The sequence below is a fragment of the Nelumbo nucifera genome, chromosome 7, assembly GCF_055504915.1.
Source record: "Nelumbo nucifera cultivar China Antique chromosome 7, China Antique-T2T, whole genome shotgun sequence".
NCBI lineage: Eukaryota > Viridiplantae > Streptophyta > Magnoliopsida > Proteales > Nelumbonaceae > Nelumbo > Nelumbo nucifera.
Genome location: NC_142655.1, coordinates 30,445,992 through 30,461,808, shown reverse-complemented (window position 1 = coordinate 30,461,808; position 15,817 = coordinate 30,445,992). Strand labels below are relative to the sequence as shown.

General features: G+C 46.0%; 1 protein-coding gene across 1 annotated transcript; it reads right to left on the bottom strand.

Moving 5' to 3' along the window:
* Positions 1 to 3,685: 3,685 nt before the first annotated feature.
* LOC104598223 (uncharacterized) lies at positions 3,686 to 4,708 on the bottom strand. Its single transcript, XM_010260154.3, has one exon. It carries the CDS (start codon positions 4,469 to 4,471, stop codon positions 3,908 to 3,910), a length of 564 nt encoding a protein of 187 aa, XP_010258456.3. The 5' UTR covers positions 4,472 to 4,708; the 3' UTR covers positions 3,686 to 3,907.
* Positions 4,709 to 15,817: the final 11,109 nt, after the last annotated feature.

The window sequence follows — 15,817 nt, the reverse complement described above, 5'->3', positions numbered from 1 at the left end:
AATAATAAAATAATAAAAAGAAAAATGATCAAAGTCGTTGAATGGTTCAAACTGTTCAACCGCCTAGGTCAACAGTTTGCTGACCAAATCAATGCTTTTTTTTGGCAAAATTCTGGTTTTGGAGAAAAACGGAACCACCGGTTCCCAGTTTTTCCAGTCCGATCATTCGGTCCAATCCGTTTTTGAAAACCGTGCTACAACTCTTTAATTGTTTCATTCTTTATTAGTTGTTATCTTCTTCTTAGTAGTCTTTATATTTACTATTGTGATTTTTTGTTTACCGCTACCCCTGTAACCGGTCACCTAACCGGTTCCCGGTTTTTCCAGTCCGATCATTCAATCCAGTATGGTTTTGAAAACCATGCTACAACTCTTTAATTGTTTAGTTCTTTATTAGTTGTTATCTTCTTCTTAGTAGTTTTTATATTTACTATTGTGATTTTTTGTTTACCGCTACCCCCTTAACTCTTGCTACTATATTGTTTATCTATTCTGTAGTTGTAGGTTCACTAGCTCAATAATTTGGTTAATTCAAATTTACCATCTTGATTAATTGTTGAACCTAATTGAATAAGCCTTCAACCTTCCATTGCATATTATATGTGAAAAGGCTTAGATTTTAGTTTGAGGGCTAGGGTGTGCTGTGTTTGATTGTTTAATAGTTTGTGAGTTCAAATTTAATTCTAGCACAATTAGAATTTTTAGAGTCTACCAAATTCACCCCCTCTTGGGTAAGGCCATCTTTCACAACAAAACCTAATTTCTTAATTAATGTAATAAGTCATTAACACTATGTTTATACTTTAAATTAATTATTATTATGGGTAATTACTGTTAACACTAATTAGTTAAGTAAAAAAACCCATCCATAGTGTTTATGACTTATTACAGTAATTAACAGTAATACTATGATTAATAAATGTTCATTAATGTTAACAGTAATACTATGATTAATTACTGTAATGACCCATTAATTACTGTTATGATATATTATTGTTAACAATATGATTAACTACTTCAAAAATCAGCAAAGTAATTAAAACTATGATTAATTAATTACTATTAATTAGTTGAAATTTGAATTACTATTAATCTCTTTACTAATTGTAATTAATGAAATTTTCAACTAATTAATAGTAATTACTTATTAAGAGTAATTTCTAGTTGTAAATTTTATCAATTTCAAAAATAAATTATCATTAATTGTTGTTGTCATTTTATTTTTTATGTATTACTTAAATTATCAGTAATTGTTCTCTTCATTTAACATTAAACCATTATTACTAATTATTAAAAATTATCAGAATTTTGTGGTAGTTTTTGGAAATTAGCAAAATAAATTGAGTAATTTTTGAAAATTACTCAAGAATTGAAAATTACCATAAAGTATTAATTAATAACTTACTATTGTTTTCATTAACTATTTAAGAATAAATTATTAGGAATTGTTGAAAATTACTAGATATTATCAGTAAATTATTGCTATTATAAATAATTATAAAAAAAAATATCAATTGATTATCAAAATTTACTAGAAATTATTTAACATTGAGTTTATATTGGTAATTATTATAAAATGTCAAAATTGGTAGTAGTATTTAAAAATTACCAAGAAATTCAATAGTTAAGTTAATGGTAATTATATTTTAATTGATTTTTGCTTCTCAGTATTTAACTATAATTTTGCAATATTTATTGAAAATTACCAGAGTTATTATTGCTATTCTTGAATAATTTACTGGTAATTATCAGTAATTATAGAAAAGTGCTAGAAATTATCAATAACTTATTGCTATTATTAGTAATTACCAGAACTTAAATGTAGCTATTCAAAATTACAAGAATTAAATAGTAAATTGTAATTATTTATGAAAATTATTAACTACCAGAAATTTTTAATTATTTCAATTTATCATAAATTATCAGTTATCAGAAATTATTGGTAATTATTGTTGATGACTATTGCTAGTTCAAAATTATTGAAATTCGTTGAGATGATTGTTGGTTTGTTCATTTAAATTTGAAAGTTGTATATATTTATTGAAAATTGGTTCATTTCTTTTGATTCTTTTGATTTGCTTACAGGTTTTTATTGTTTCAGTTGGCCTTGTGATGATTCTTTTGATTTGCTTACAGGTTTTTATTGTTTCAGTTGGCCTTGTATGATTCTTTTGATTTGCTTACAGGTTTTTATTGTTTCAGTTGGCCTTGTGATGATTGTTGGTTAATTGAAATTTGTTCATTTAAATTTGAAAGTTGTTGTATATTTATTGAAAATTTGTTCATTTCTTTTGATTCTTTTGATTTGCTTACAGGTTTTTATTGTTTCAGTTGGCCTTGTGATGATTCTTTTGATTTGCTTACAGGTTTTTATTGTTTCAGTTGGCCTTGTGATGATTCTTTTGATTTGCTTACAGGTTTTTATTGTTTCAGTTGGCCTTGTGATGATTGTTGGTTAATTGAAATTTGTTCATTTAAATTTGAAAGTTGTTGTATATTTATTGAAAATTTGTTCATTTCTTTTGATTCTTTTGATTTGCTTACAGGTTTTTTATTGTTTCAGTTGGCCTTGTGATGATTGTTGGTTAATTGAAATTTGTTCATTTAAATTTGAAAGTTGTTGTATATTTATTGAAAATTTGTTCATTTCTTTTGATTCTTTTGATTTGCTTACAGGTTTTTATTGTTTCAGTTGGCCTTGTGATGATTGTTGGTTAATTGAAATTTGTTCATTTAAATTTGAAAGTTGTTGTATATTTATAGAAAATTTGTTCATTTCTTTTGATTCTTTTGATTTGCTTACAGGTTTCTATTGTTTCAGTTGGGCCTTCTGATGATTGTTGGTTAATTGAAATTTGTTCATTTAAATTTGAAAGTTGTTGTATATTTATTGAAAATTTGTTCATTTCTTTTGATTCTTTTGATTTGCTTATAGGTTTTTATTGTTTCAGTTGGCCTTGTGATGATTGTTGGTTAATTGAAATTTGTTCATTTAAATTTGAAAGTTGTTGTATATTTATTGAAAATTTGTTCAGTTCTTTTGATTCTTTTGATTTGCTTATAGGTTTTTATTGTTTCAGTTGGCCTTGTTGTTTAACAAGATCTAATGGATAGGGTTCAGCTTGGCCTTGTTGCAAATGTTCTAAGATTCCTATCTAAATGTCACTTAACAAAGTTTGTGCATGGTATTTAAGAATAATAAAATGCAATAAAATAGTAAAAATTAAGTTAAATAAATAAAAATTAACACAAAATTTAATCTAACAACAAAATATGAATACGGATTTGCCATCCAGACTGCACATGAGCTGGGTTGGCTCAACTGCACCAGTGGGCTGGGCTTGATCTGAACCTGTTGGAATGGCCAACCCAAATTGGTAGGGTAAGCCTAACACAATTTTATGTCCCCTTAAGCACTTGTGTGTGTAACTTCAATTTTGCCTCACGATCCTTTTCAGAAATTTCTGATCTTGATTTGTTTTATGATAATCTGGTCTAGTAATGGCTCTTACATATTACATAATATAACAATTTAAACTATTTTTCTTACATATTAAATCCTATTACAGCACAAGGAAAATATATTCATCCTAAAAGAGACAATTAACCAATCTGCTTATCTCTTCCCTTCATGAAATTCAAAAAAAAATAAAAACAAGAAAAAGAAAAAGGAAAGAAGAGAAGAAACAAAAGCCTAATAACAATTGAAGGCATGAATGAATATCAGCAAATCAAATACAATCAATCAGTCACAAAATGAAATGAATACAATTCTTCCCAAAGAGAAAAGAAAATGAAATGAATATAATTGAATAATATACTTTCATCAGTTTCTACACAGATGAAATTCAAAAGAGATCTAGAATTAGAAAGGATATCATCGTGCCAGTGATAACAACAGTCTTGTCTACACCTGGAAGGGCCATGGCCAGTCATTCATGTCCTCCCCCTGATGAACCTTTGCACTCCTCTTCACCGAACCACCATTTCCACCTTCTCCTTCAACATAAGCATAGTACCTCAACGCAAACGCCAGAGATAAGACCACCCATTCCAAGCAGAAGATCAACACGCAGAGCCCACCTGCCAGTCTCAAGATCATCACTCCATCTTCTTCTCTAACATAAGATTTCAAATCCCCCAAGAACTCCCCGCTTCTTGTAAAGATGAGTACCGACACAGAGCCTTGAAATATGGCCGTGAGGACTGTTGCCACCATGTGGGCTGCGTACCATCGGCTGGTCCCTTCTGATGCCGCTGCGCAGCCGGAGATAGCCCCTGCTATGGTGAAGATGTGGAGGAGAATGAGGAGGAACCCACATAGCGATGGTACGAGCCGGAGGGAGAGGGTCAGAAAGATGCAACTGGAAGCTGCTCCAAGAAGGATGTAATTGCACAGAAGGAAGACCTTGTGAGTGTGGTAGTGTGATTGACCGGTGGACGAAGACCCGCTGTCGATAGCCAACCCCATGTCGGAATTGAGTCCGGCCTGCAACAGGTTTATGGTTATTGAGCGGTTGAGTACCTGTGAAGGATTTCTATGCAAAGGCCGAGAAGTAGCGTCAGAAATTCGGAAATTGGGTGTCAAGAAATTCGATGGGAAGCCACGGGAAGGAATTTTCCGGCGATAGGTTGATGGGTTAGAGCGGTTTTCAAGTGAACTCTGAGGCAATGCTTCCTGAATCCCGAGTGAGGGGATGTGTGGGGCAACGGTCATATTTAGAGTTTGAGAGCAGCGAAAATATGACCGTTGAAGGGAGCAACGTTATGCAACGACTAGTTTAATGGGGTTCCGTGGGGGACTGGTTCGTGATCTGCTCCTCACAGAGCGCGCCTCGCACTGACCTCACAGAAGCACGTATCAGCCGTGCACCTGAAATATCTCGTACTTGTAAACTTTTAATTCTGGGGAGATGTTCCAGATGCACACACAGCTGAAACGTGTTGTGAGATCGGTGTGAGACGCGTCATGTAAGGAGCAGATCCGATCTCGTGGGTGATTATGTTCAGGCCATATTATTATTCTTTTTTCTTTGTTTTTCCTTTTTTTTTAATTTTGAATCCAAAAATCAAGGGGTCTTATGCCAATAGTATGGATGGGGAAGCACATGCTTTACACACCAGCATGATTCTGGTAAAGAATTCAGATTTCCTCATTGATGAAGGAAGATTTGGCCCGACCTTGCAAATCACGCCACGTGGCAGAAAACAAGTAGCTCGGCACTTAAAACAGCGTATCGAGGGTACAAACACCAAAGGGAAGAGACCAGCGGTCCGAACTCCCCACGAGGAGTCCAAACTCCCTATAAGGTGCCCGAACTCCCTACTTAGAGCTCGAACTCCCTACGAGGAGCCCGAACTCCCTACAAGGAGCTCGAACTCCCTACGAGGAGCCCGAACTCCCTACAAGGGACCCGAGCTCCCTACTTAGAGCTCGAACTCCCTACAAGGGGCCCAAACTCCCTACTTAGAGCTTGAACTCCCTACGAGGAGCCCGAACTCTCCCTATGAGGAGCCCGAACTCTCCCTTTGGCCCCAAGTCACACAAAGCAGAGACCCGAACTGGCCCGTTTTATGATAGTTCAAGACCCCCCCTAGTCTGAACTCAAGACTTCGCCTCATGCACCGCTCCAGGCACTTCGCTTCCAGAGCATTGAACTAGACGAACCATACCGTACCTGACACCGAAGGAGTCCGTATCCAGGGCGGCGCACCTGACTGACTTGGGATCTGACGCTTGACGGCCGTACTTCAAACGGCCACCTACCACCGTCACCTGTCACCGCCACCTTTAGTTGTAGAGACGGCTCCAACAAAAAGAGCAGTGACAGTTCTGCCCCAGCAGAGGCGATGACGCCCGAACTGGCAGAAGCACGGGAATAATCATTCCCGACCTGACAGGAGTCTAGGAGTGAGTGTGCGAGGTGGTTATAAAAGGCTCTCCACTCCCCCAAAGAGGAGGTATGCAAACTTTGTGCTATCTGGTTTTATCTTGCCTTTGAAGGATTCTAACTTAAGCTTCGGAGCCTTTACACTGGGTTCTCCCCGGAGCTTTCTCATCTCCTCCGTTTCAAGTTCCCTGCTACTCAGTTCAGAGGCAAGGTCGTTGACAGCTAAGACCGGCCGGATTGTGCATCATCAATTGGCGCCGTCTGTGGGAAACGCTTTAAAAAGCCTCCCTCCAAACTCTCATAACCCCTTTTCTTCTTCAAAAAACCCAACACTCATGGCCTCTTCCAATAACGCCGGACGTGGCACGAAGACAAACACCACCGGGGAACAACTTCAAGTTCTCGTGGTGTGCGTTGGACAGTTCACCATCCCCCTTTCGGTGGATGGAATCCCCAGCTTGAATGCACCACAAGCAGTGGCGCCCGCAAACCTTCCTGCCACAAGCATACCCTTTCCATCCCCTCCTATTGAGACAACCTTTACTGAACCGACTGCCGTCCCCCTGGCAGCCAGCCAAAACTGGTTGGACGACTTGATGCAGTGCATGCGGGCAATGCAAGCCCAAATGCAACAGTTCCAGCAGCACCAGCTTCACCAGCACCAAGTACTGCACAACATCTCCCAGTATCACTATCAACAGCAGTTCCCCCAACTGCCGCTGAATCAGCCCCTACTGCCACCTCGGCACCCTGCTCCGAGACCGGTTAAGGCCTCCCCGCAGGATGGACGCCCCCACCAAGGAAAGGCCTCCCGGCCTCAGAACCCCCCTAACAGCCAGGCCTCGTCTCCAGGCCGAAGAGGGAGAAAAATCATCCCCACCTCGCAGCTCGCAGGCGGGTCGGGAACCTCGCCCGCAAGATCGGCACCTCGGCGCTCCAAGCCCGAGTTCCCACTCACGGAAAACCGATTCGGCGCCCTAGCGGCAGCAGACTACCAGCATTCTGGGCCCATCGAGCTCGACAACACAGAGGCCAGCAGCGCCAGTACAAGGCCCACTCAACAATGAAGGCGTCGGCGAAGTCGCCGAACCGCCACCCGTGTCTTGTCAGAGCTCAGAGGCAAAGAAGAGATGAGCTCGGACGAGGTAGGAGCTGCCCCGATTCTCTCAGTTCCTTCCCCCCTCGCATCAGAACTCCTGGCGGTCCCCTTGCCCAGAGATTTCAAGCTCCCACCTCTGAATAAATATGACGGGTCCTTCGACCCCAATGACCACGTTGACGCTTTCCAGTCCCAAATGCACCTCGCCAGGGCTAGTAAATCGTGCATGTTTGTGGCCTTCACCACCACCTTCAAGGGGGTAGCCCGCACTTGGTACAGGAACTTGGCCCTCGGGTTGATAAAGTGCTGGGCCCAGTTCGTGCAGGTCTTCACCGCACACTTTGTCACTAGCAAACGGTGCCCCAGAACAGAGGAAAGCATCTTCGGAGTAGTCCAAAGGGAAGGAGAATCCATCCGGGGCTACATCAAGCGATTCAATGAAGCATGCTTGCAGATACTGCGGTTGGACCCCGCAGTGCAGCTCGCGGCGGCCAAAAGAGGGGTAACGCACAAAGAATTCAAATGGCACATGGTAGCTAACCAGCCCGCAACCGTGGCCGAATTCCTCAAGCTCGCGGACAAGTTCATGAGGACAAAGGAAGAAATCAACCAACGAACCGAAGGCGGGAACGAGAAAAGAAAGAGAGAAGGCAAGCCCTCCAACCCAGTCGACAGGAAAAACCCGGCCCGGGAGACGAAGCCGAACCAGTCGTTCCGAGCTCCCCTAGCAGTTCGGACGGATTACACGCCGTTAAACACAAGGCGGACCGAGATCTTAATGACGATCAAGGACGCCCCATACGTGAAGTGGCCACCTCGCCTAAAGGGAAATCCGAACGAGAGAAATAAGAATTTGTATTGTAGTTTCCATAGAGACCATGGTCATAGTACCTAGTAGTGTAATAATCTCCAGGACGAGATAGAGGGGCTCATCCGTCACGGATACTTGAGAAATTTTGTACAGCACAACAATAATAACAATAAGATAGGTCGACAAGGGGAGCACGAAAAGGATGCCCCCGAATCTAGTAGCAGACCTGCCGAACCGTTGTAGCGACAGCCTCTGGAAGAGAGGCCAGTTCGGGGAACCATCCATGTAATTGTGGGAGGTTCGGTGGTAGCAGGGTGTACCTCGGCAGCAGCCTGGACTTCAGTTCGCGAGGCGGCCCTCGAGGAACGGAACCCCCCAAAAAGACCAAAGACCGAATAACCAATCTTCTTCACGGAGGATGACACGCGAGGAGTCCACTACCCCCACGATGACGCGCTTATCATTAAACTAAGGATCAGTGACTTCGAGGTCAGACGCGTACTCATAGATTCAGGCAGCTCAGCGGACATCCTCTTTAAATCAGCATTTGACCAGCTACAGTTACAGAGGAGCGAGCTGAAGCCCGCAAACACTCCTCTGGTGGGTTTCAGCGGAGAGGAAGTCAGGCCCCTCGGAAAAATAATAGTACTTTTGGAGGTCGACACATGGCCGTGTGCAGTCAGACTCAACCATGATTTCCTGGTGGTCGCGACCCCCTCCCCAGACAATGCCATAATAGGGCGGATGATCACGCATATCCTACGGGCGGTGGTCTCCACATACTATTTGGCCGTGAAGTTCCCTACAGGCTTCGGTGTGGGGGTAGCGTGGGGCAACCAGCTCGAGTCCCGCAAGTGTTATGTTGCCGCTCTGAAGGGAAAAACCAAGGCGGCCGACGACCTCGAACTGGAGAGGCCTGTGGAGAAAGGCGAGGAACGAGCTTCGCCCATAGAGGAAACGGTCGCAGTCCCGACTTCGGCTACGGACCCAGCTCGCACACTTCAGATCGGTGCTTCCATCGAGGAACCCCTACGAACCGAACTGGTGAGTTTTTTACTTCAAAATTTAGATATTTTTGCCTGGTCCACGGCCGACATGCCCGACATTAGCCCTGGCCTGATAACTCACAAACTTAATACTGACCCTGTAGTCAGACCCGTTAGACAGAAGAAACGCAACTTAGCCCCAGAACGCTGGAAGGCGGTTGATGAGGAGGTCGAGAAGCTCATTGCAGTAGACTTCATAAGGGAAGTCCATTACCCGAGCTGGGTGGCCAACCCAATGCTGGTAAAAAAGGCGAACGGCAAGTGGCGCATGTGCGTCGACTACACCGACCTGAACCGAGCTTGCCCGAAAGATTGCTTCCCCCTCCCCAGAATTGACCGCCTAGTGGACGCGACCTCGGGGCATGAGTTGCTGAGCTTCCTGGACGCCATTCGGGCTACAACTAAATCCTAATGGACCAGTCCGATGAGGAAAAAACCAGCTTCATAACCGAGTTCGACCTGTACTGCTACAAGGTCATGCCCTTCAGATTAAAAAATGTTGGGGCGACCTTCCAAAGACTTGTAAATAGGCTGTTTCGGCCCCTGATTGGCACGAAGATAGAGTGTTATGTAGACGACATGGTCGTCAAGACACAGTTTTCACAATAATTAATACAAGACTTAGATTCTATCTTCTAAATCCTGCGTCAGTTTAGCATGAAATTGAACCCCAACAAATGTGTCTTCGGCATCACCTCAGGCAAATTCCTAGGCTACATTGTTAATCGGCGCGGTATTGAGGCCAACCCGGACAAGATAAAAGCCATCCTAGATATGAGACCACCTCGGAAAGTAAAAGAAGTTCAGAGGTTAAACGGCTGCATAGCCGCTCTAAGCCGCTTCATGTCCAAATCAGCAGACCGCTGCCTACCTTTCTTCAAAGCAATCAAAGGCAAAGGGTTCGAGTGGACCCAAGACTGCCAGCTCGCGTTTGACAAGCTAAAAGGTTACCTCGCTAGTGTGCCAACCTTAGCCCGGCCCGAGGAGGGCGAGGTCTTAGAACTGTACCTCTCGGCAAGCGACGAGGTGGTCAGTTCGGTACTAATAAAAGAAAAAGACCGGGTCCAGCCACCCATCTATTATGTTAGTAAAATTTTGCAGGGAGCAGAGACAAGGTACCCGCAGATAGAAAAGCTAGCATACGCACTGGTGATAGCAGCTCGGACACTCCGCCCGTACTTCCAGGCTCACACCGTCATCGTCCTGACTGACAAACCTCTGAGACAAGTTACTCAAACCTGAGGTTTCCGGTCGACTGACGAAATGGGTCATCGAACTCAGTGAGTACGACCTCCAGTACAAGCCAAGAACTGCCATTAAGGCCCAAGGCTTGGCAGATTTTATCGCTGAGTGCACGTTTAGCCTCGAAGCCCCTGAGCCGGTCGAGCCTGAGATCCCCAGTTCGGGCAAGCTCGGAGCTCCCAAGCCAATATAGTCTGAACCCCGTGAAGTAGCAGCCAGTGTAGCATCTCTCCTGGTTAGACCAAATGCGAACTGGGATGAGGAGCCCTGGATCCTTCACGTAGATGGCTTCTCAAACCAACAGGGCAGCGGGGCTGGAATAGTGCTACGCGGCCCGAGCGGAACAAAGTTGGAATACGCACTACGCTTTGAGTTCGCGGCATCCAACAATGAGGCGGAGTACGAGACACTAATAGTCGGGCTGAACCTAGCGCACAAAGTCGGAGCAAAGCATGTAGTTATCTGTAGTGATTCCCAGCTCGTGGTCAACCAAGTTACAGGCGAGTACGAAGCACGCGAGCTCACTGAGGCCGACGCCCTGTCCCGACTAGCCAGCACGAGTCACAATGCCATGAGAACCGTGTACATAGAGGACTTACCTCGGCCCAACATTCTTGATGGGGCAAAAGAGGTCGCTCCCGTCTTTGAAGCGGAGCCGAGCTGGATCGACCCACTCGCGAGCTTCCTGCTAGATGGAACCCACCCTACGGACCGCAATGCAGCCAAGAGGGTGCAGCGCCAAGTAGCCAAATATGTCATAATAGACGAACGGTTGTACCGATGATCCTACACGCTCCCCTACCTGCGATGCTTGCGACCGGCCGAAGCTGAGGTCGTACTCCGCGACACTCATGAAGGCTTTTGTGGTGGACACCTGGGGGGCAGAGCCCTCACTCAAAAGGCACTTCGACAAGGATACTACTGACCAACGATGAAGACAGAGGCCGTCGAGCTCGTCAGAAAATGCGACAAGTGTTAGAAGCATGCCAATATCCACCATCAGCCTGCTGCTGACCTCAAGTACCTCACCAGTCCATGGCCCTTTGCACAATGGAGCATCGACCTTTTGGGGCCATTCCCGCCAGCGACAGGTGGGAGAAAATTCCTAGTGGTGGCAGTAGATTACTTCACAAAGTGGATAGAAGCTGAACCTCTGGCAACAGTTACAGCCCGAAACATACAGAACTTCTTTTGGAAGAACATAGTATGTCACTTCGGGCTACCTCGGGTACTGATCTCCGACAACGGCAAACAGTTTGAGGATATCAAGTTCCAAGAATGGTGCCAAAGTATGGGAATTAGTCAGAACTTCACATTGGTCGCACACCCACAGGCAAACGGTCAAACAGAAGTAATGAATAGAGCCATCCTCCGCGGACTGAAAGCACGACTAGACCGAGCTAAAGGGTTGTGGGCGGACGAGCTACCAAGTGTCCTATGGGCTCACCGAACCACGGAAAAAACCGCCACAGGAGAGACCCCCTTTAACCTCACCTACGGTACCGAAGCGGTAATCCCGGCGGAAAACGAAGTACCTACGCTGCGACTAGAAGCATACAACGAGCAGACAAACGAAGACGAATTACGCACCAACCTCGACCTACTAGACGAGGTGAGAGACCTTGTGCACATCCGAACTGCGGCCTACCAGCAAAAGGTAGCTCGGTACTATAACGCCAGAGTAAAGAAGAGGAACTTCCGCATCAGCGACCTGGTTCTCCATAAGATCATGGTACCCGAACCCGACGTAGGAAAACTCGGACAAAATTGGGAAGGACCCTACAGAGTAAAGAAAGCACTCGGGGGGGCGTACGAGCTCGAAACCCTAGAGGGAAAACAAGTACCCCGAGCATGAAACATTGTCAACCTAAGGCGATACTACCTATAGACCGCCAAGCAAAGTGGATAAAATCACCACCAAAGCCTACGGGCTAGGATGCCGAGCTAACGAAGGAACCTCGGTACAGGCAAGCAAAGAAAAGTCAGCCAAAAGCGAAACGGAGACAACGAACTAATAGGGACATCAGCATCTCAGAGACCACCAAAAACAGGCCGCGCGAGTGCGGTAACCAATACGTTCAGTTCGGCAAATATGCTCAGTTCGGGAGAAAGAATAACCAACACTTAAACAAAAGTCATTACATTTCACATGTAAGGTAGTTCATAAAAAAAAAATTACAAGCCCGGAGCTATTTCTTCATCATTAGAAGGCACTTCAACAAAACCCGAAGGCCCCGCCTCGCCCTCGGAGTCTGGCTCGGCGTCAGCAGCATTAGCCATCTCCTGAGTGATGCGCGAAGTGGATATGGCGCTAACATCGAGCTCGGGGTACGCATTCCGGATCATCCACCGGCTTAGTTTAAAACCCCTCCTATATGAATCCACCATCAGATCATCAAAACCTGGCAAAGCAATGTACTCATCGACGGCCTTCTTCTTGGCATCTTCGATACCTTGAGAAAAGATCTACGTCCTCTCCCTGATGTCCTCCTGAAGATACTCGACCTGATGCTACAGATCCAGCCTCAAGTACACCATGTGCTTCACCACCACTCCCATGGCCTCGGCATCCCTCTGAGACCTCGCCTGCCGGATCCGGGAAAAACGAGCAGTCTCTTCGGCAGCACGAGTAGCCTCCTCGGCAGCACGACGAGCCTCTTCGGCAGCTCGCGCCTGCCTCGAGCTCCTCTCCACCTGAGCCGCCAAGGCGTGAATAAAATAATTCACCTACCAAAAGAGATCGAGTGATCAAAAAAAAAGGGGGGGGGGCTAAAGAGCACTAAAAAAGGGAGAACACTTACCACCATGGCATGGGTAACGGCACGGCAGGCCACTTGATGCAGAGGGAGATCAGTCCATGCCGCGACCTCCTCGGGGAAGATAGCCTCTTTACTCTTTTGAAGAGCATGGGTCGGCGTCAACACACTCCTGAAATCCCCCGGGGCCCCCGAGCCCGAGGGCCCAACTCGCATATGAGCAGACCCAGAGTAAGCAGGAGCACCGGAGTATGTAGGAACCCCTGTATATGTAGTCTCAGCATAAGGGCCCCCTGCCGGCTCCTGCATCGGAGGGACCACATCGGGCTCCCTGGGCGGACCTTCTGGCTGATAGTCCGGCACCTCGGGCTCCACACCCTAGGGCATCTCGGCGCGAGTTTGCTTTGCAACCTGTTTTCTCCTCTTCATACCTTGAAACAAGTGCCCACCCCGGGTCCCTCACGAATCCATCACACCTGCGAAAAGAAGTTCGTCATCAGTAAAAAGCAAGAGACAGCAAGATAAGAGTCTCTAAGTGAAGAACCTACCCGAACTCAGGCCGGCCGCAATAAGCTTGGCCTCCGTTAGATACTGTTGACACTTCAGCCCAAGCCGCGCCCATTGTCGAAGGCCCTTCGCCGTCTCTTTGTCAAGCGTGACCCCGAAGTCAGGGGTGGCCATCCCCCACCCGGTCTGAAACGGCCACCCCAGCACCCCAGCACACTTCGCACCCCGAAATAGTCCCGCTTCCATGCTGGGACGTTGTTGGGGAGCTCGTGTAAAAGCTTAAAACCCGGGCGAGGAGACAGGTAGTAAGCCCGCCTACGCCCGGGGAGGGGACCCGCTTGCTTCCTAAGCATCAAGATTGAAGAAAAAATCTCCAAGTCCAACGGAAAGCTCTCGTCGCAAAATAAGGAGATTGTCCCCACCAAGTTTTGAATGGAATTCGGGTGAAGCTGGCCGACCGTCACGCCGAAGTGATTCAAGACTTCGACAAAGAGGGGATGGAAAGGCAATCGCAGCCCCGTGGCGAGCTGCTCCCGGAATATCACGATCTCATCAGGACCGTGTTCCCAAGGAAAGCTACCCAAAGGTATGAAATAAGCATACTCCCCGGGCAAGTTATAGTAAGTAATGAGGGATTGGAGCCCCTTGGGCGTCATGGACGAAGGACCGAACTTGTCTAACATCCGACCCCGATGAGAGGTGGACGCCAGACTACCCGAAGCACCATGGCCTACAAGCTCGAACTCTTCCTCGAGCTCTACCTCCGGCTCACTAGGGCTATCGGGGGATGCAACTCGGTTCGTAGAACCTGCATCAGACCCACTGAAAGGACTATCTGAGCCATTCGAGCTAGACATCGGAAGTGAGATGAGATCCAGGAAAGTACTCACCCGAACAAAAGCTGTAGACCACTAGAGCTCGGACGAGCGAAGACCTTGAGCGCGAACTGAGAAAACCTAGACGCGAACTGGATGCGAGCTGAAGCCCAGACGCGAGCTCGAGAGAAATACAGAAGTGACAACAACCGGGGTCCCCCCCCCCCCCCCCCCGCTATTTATACTCATAGTGACCGAAAGGCAACGGCTTAGATCAAAGCCAATCCGACGGCCTACAGCCGCACTGACCGCACGTCCCCCGAGACCGAGACGTGATTGGCGCTCGTCTTTTTAAAACTGACAGCGCCGACGCACATCTTCTCGAAACTGACGGAACGCCAGCGCACGTCTCCTCAGAAAGAACGGCAGACGTCTTTTTCAAATTTGAAAAGACGCCCGCTATCGCGCCCCCCCAAGTGGCACGCTTTTTTGAAATTTTGAAATAAAGCGCGTGCCGCCACATCTATCAGCGTTTAGGCCGGCGCGTTTAGGCAGGCCGGCACGTCTCCCTACGAGGAGCCCAAACTCCCTACAAGGGGTCCGAGCTCCCTACTTAGAGCTCGAACTCCCTACAAGGGGCCCGAACTCCCTACTTAGAGCTCGAACTCCCTACAAGGAGCCCGAACTCTCCCTTTGGCCCCGAGTCACACAAAGCAGAGACCCGAACTGGCCCGTTTTATGACAGTTCAGGACCCCCCCTTGTCCGAACTCAAGACTTCGCCTCACGCACCGCTCCAGGCACTTCACTTCCAGAGCATTGAACTAGACGAACCACACCGTACCTGACACCGAAGGAGTCCGTATCCAAGGGCAGCGCACCTGACTGACTTGGGATCTGACGCTTGACAGCCGTACTTCAAACGACCACCTGCCACCGTCACCTATCACCGCCACCTCTAGTTGCAGAGACGGCTCCAGCAAAAAGAGCAGTGACGGTTCTGCCCCAGCAGAGGCGATGATGCCCGAACTGGCAGAATCACGGGAATAATCATTCCCGACCTGACAGGAGTCTAGGAGTGAGTGCGTGAGGTGGTTATAAAAGGCTCTCCACTCCCCCAAAGAGGAGGTATGCAAACTTTGCGCTATCTGGTTTTATCTTGCCTTTGAAGGATTCTAACTTAAGCTTCTGAGCCTTTACACCGGGTTCTCCCCGGAGCTTCCTCATCTCCTCCGTTTCAGGTTCCCTGCTACTCAGTTCAGAGGCAAGGTCGTTGACAGCTAAGACCGGCCGGATTGCGCATCATCACTCATCACAAAATTCGTCTTCACACCCACCTCACAGTCCTTCTAGCCTTTGTATTTTTTTTTGTAGACTCCAATGTCCTATACAAAATAAATCGGATTTTTTTTCTCTAGCCTTGTATTTTTGAATCCAATCAGGCAATATACGAATTCAAGTTCGACTAAAAAATTCGGTATCTGACAGATATTAAAAATCAATGTTCGAATTCAAATTAGAATATTTGATTCGATTCGAATTAAATTATATAAAATAAATATTTATTTACATAAATTAATTATTATATATAAAAATTATATAAAATACTTAAATATTTTATATATTATATATAAGAATTAAATAATCAATTG